The sequence below is a fragment of the Callithrix jacchus genome, chromosome 12, assembly GCF_049354715.1.
Source record: "Callithrix jacchus isolate 240 chromosome 12, calJac240_pri, whole genome shotgun sequence".
Taxonomy (NCBI): Eukaryota; Metazoa; Chordata; class Mammalia; order Primates; family Cebidae; genus Callithrix; species Callithrix jacchus.
The window spans coordinates 123,162,501-123,165,000 of NC_133513.1; the positions used below are offsets into that span (position 1 = coordinate 123,162,501).

At 46.7% G+C, this 2,500-nt stretch overlaps 1 protein-coding gene across 15 annotated transcripts in view; it reads right to left on the reverse strand.

The window, feature by feature from the left end:
• The window catches only part of EBF3 (EBF transcription factor 3), a 128,867-nt gene that overhangs the window by 11,844 nt on the left and 114,523 nt on the right, over positions 1-2,500 (reverse strand). For all 15 annotated transcript variants that reach the window (XM_078344103.1, XM_035269510.3, XM_078344102.1 and 12 more), the window contains one exon: positions 1,267-1,355. In XM_078344103.1, coding sequence (XP_078200229.1) covers positions 1,267-1,355 — 89 coding nt within the window. The remainder of the gene's footprint in view (positions 1-1,266; positions 1,356-2,500) is intronic.

Below are 2,500 nucleotides of genomic sequence, written 5' to 3' on the forward strand. Positions count from 1 at the left end.
CAGGGACCTGAGGGACTGGGAAGGTGATCAGAAAGCCCCCTGAGAGCACAGCTGCTGGGGTGTCTTCCCTGAGGGCCACCCAGCCTCAAACCCAGTGTTTCCATGGGCCTGCCAAGGCACATGGCCTTTCTGTGGGATGGCGGGACCCAGTCGCAAACCCTGCACAAAGCCAGCCTGGATGGAGGCTGCCAGCAAAGCCCTCTGGGTAAGGATGTGGCAGGCTTCGGTTCTTCCCAGGGAAACACTCGTTCTGCCCGGGCTCACCCTCAGGAACAAAAACCCCTCCGTGAACTGCTCTGCATTTGAAAAACATCTTCCCCCGGCTCTGATGATTCTAGCAGTGAATATCTGACATCCGTTGCTAGCATGTTCACAAATTAAAAAGCAGCCTAATGACATTGCCTGTGTTCATGCTGGGCATTAAAAAGGTACTGTCTAAAAGGTTTTATTGTGTTAATAAAACTCAGAGGTGGTCAAGACTTGGTACACACAGGGATGGAATGTAAAACAATCAGCCATAATCTTATATGACTTCATTTTTCATTTTGCATTTTCAACTCTGCCTTGGAAATCAGAGAGGGCTTCTAAAGAGAGAAAGAGACAAAATTATATCAAAGGAGAGGAAAAATTATAAGCTTGACTTATCTTTAATGTTATACATCAAAATGAAATGTCTGTGATATGTGGCATGTGCATAAACACCACAGCCAGCTTTTGTCTTTGTTGAATTTAAATGGAAAGTCCCTCTAGATATTAATATGTGGACTTCATTTGTTAGCCTGCTAAGTCAGGGACTTATAACAAAAGCTTTGTAAACAAAAGATTAAACTGAATCGAGCTTTAGAAAATGAAAGGAAAACAAGAGTCAAGTAATCACAGATCAGACTGGGGCTGCTTAGATGGAAATCAGCGCAGGCTACTGGAGTGGAAAATGCTTAATTGAACTATTTCATTACGCAGAAGTTTATGTCCCCCTTGCAGAATCCAAAATATTTGTTATCAGAAAAGCTGTTCTTTCCTTCCCTTAAAAAGATGGTCCTTTGGAGACGAGACGTAAAACTCGAGCCGTCTACCCCTGTGCTCACCCCTGAAGCTGGTCAGGCACGGGCCCAGGCAGCTCCTCACACCTGTCGGTCGGCCCTGTCGCGGGCACAGAGTTTGGGGCATCTGCAGTACCCCCTTCCCAGAGCACCTGCTGCCCCCACACCAGAACCAGCCCAGTGGCGGCCCCACCGTGAGCAGGGTGCCCCTTGCCCTTTTACTAACCTTGGGTAACCTTTCGGGATCGCCCGGATGTCTTGGGATGACTTTCTGCAACCTCTGAAAGCCGTAATCTATGGTTGGTTCATTAAGGGCTGCAACAGGACACAGAAATGTAGATCAGGTTAATTACTCTTATGCCATCCATTACTCGTTTATTGCACACTTACAAATAAATGTGTAGTTCTCCTGCTCTGATGCTCTCTAAGGCAAGCACCCCTGAATGCTAGCTGTGTCTTAAGGAATAGATTTCCCCCTTTCTTTTGCACATAAAAGCAACGATTATTTCTGATCTATAATTAGACTGGAAGAGAGTCAAAGGGTGACTCAATATATCGTAACAACGGTAGTGCAGTCACAAAGTTACAGGTCTTGGGGCCATATACAGCAATCACCGCCATCATGATGTGATGTCTGCATCACACGGTGCCTTCCACACTGGCCAGGGATTTATGGGAAACTGGCAATTATGACATATGTCCAGCTATTGCTAGCCTCAGATTTATCCCTGTGGTCCTTTTTTGTCTAGCATATTGCCTGAGCACAAACCAGGCAGGAGGAGCACTTATTCTTGCAAAGCTTTAATAATCTGTGAATGGCTGACTACAAACTGATGTAGAGCACTATCATTCTACAGCTGCAATCCACCAGCCTCACGAAATTGCTGGCCACAAACAGTAATTAATCTTTTTATCCCTCAAATTGTAATTTTGACTATGAACTGTGTGCGGCCATAAATCAGCGGCACATGCGCTGTGTACAGTGCATGAATCACGGCCGGGACTCCGTCCGACTGCACACACTGTGTTTAACAAGCTTTATAAGGAGCCATCGGGCTTTATTATGGCTCTGCCTGACTCCAACAAAAACTGAGCCCGAAGGCCCGGGGACGCGAGTTAAGATGAAAATACTTATTAGAGTACATTACTTCTTGATGTAGATAGCGTTTTCTGTGGAGTCACTCCACGGTGCGTGGCACGACATAAATCAGAGCTTTTTCGGAGACTAATAAGACCTGCCACCATCTATTCATTACTGTGCCTGCAGTTTGGGCCATCGTTCATTAGTAAGCTGATGATTAACACCCCCCAACTCGGCAGGTCTGCGAGGTGTGGGGGGACACAAAGGCTGCGGCTTCTGGAGAGGACGGCTAGGGGGTCGCCTTCACAAGTGCTCTCCAAAATAATTGGTCACCGTTCTCCTCGAGTGCTTGGGCCTCGTAAGCAATGCAGGAAGCCTC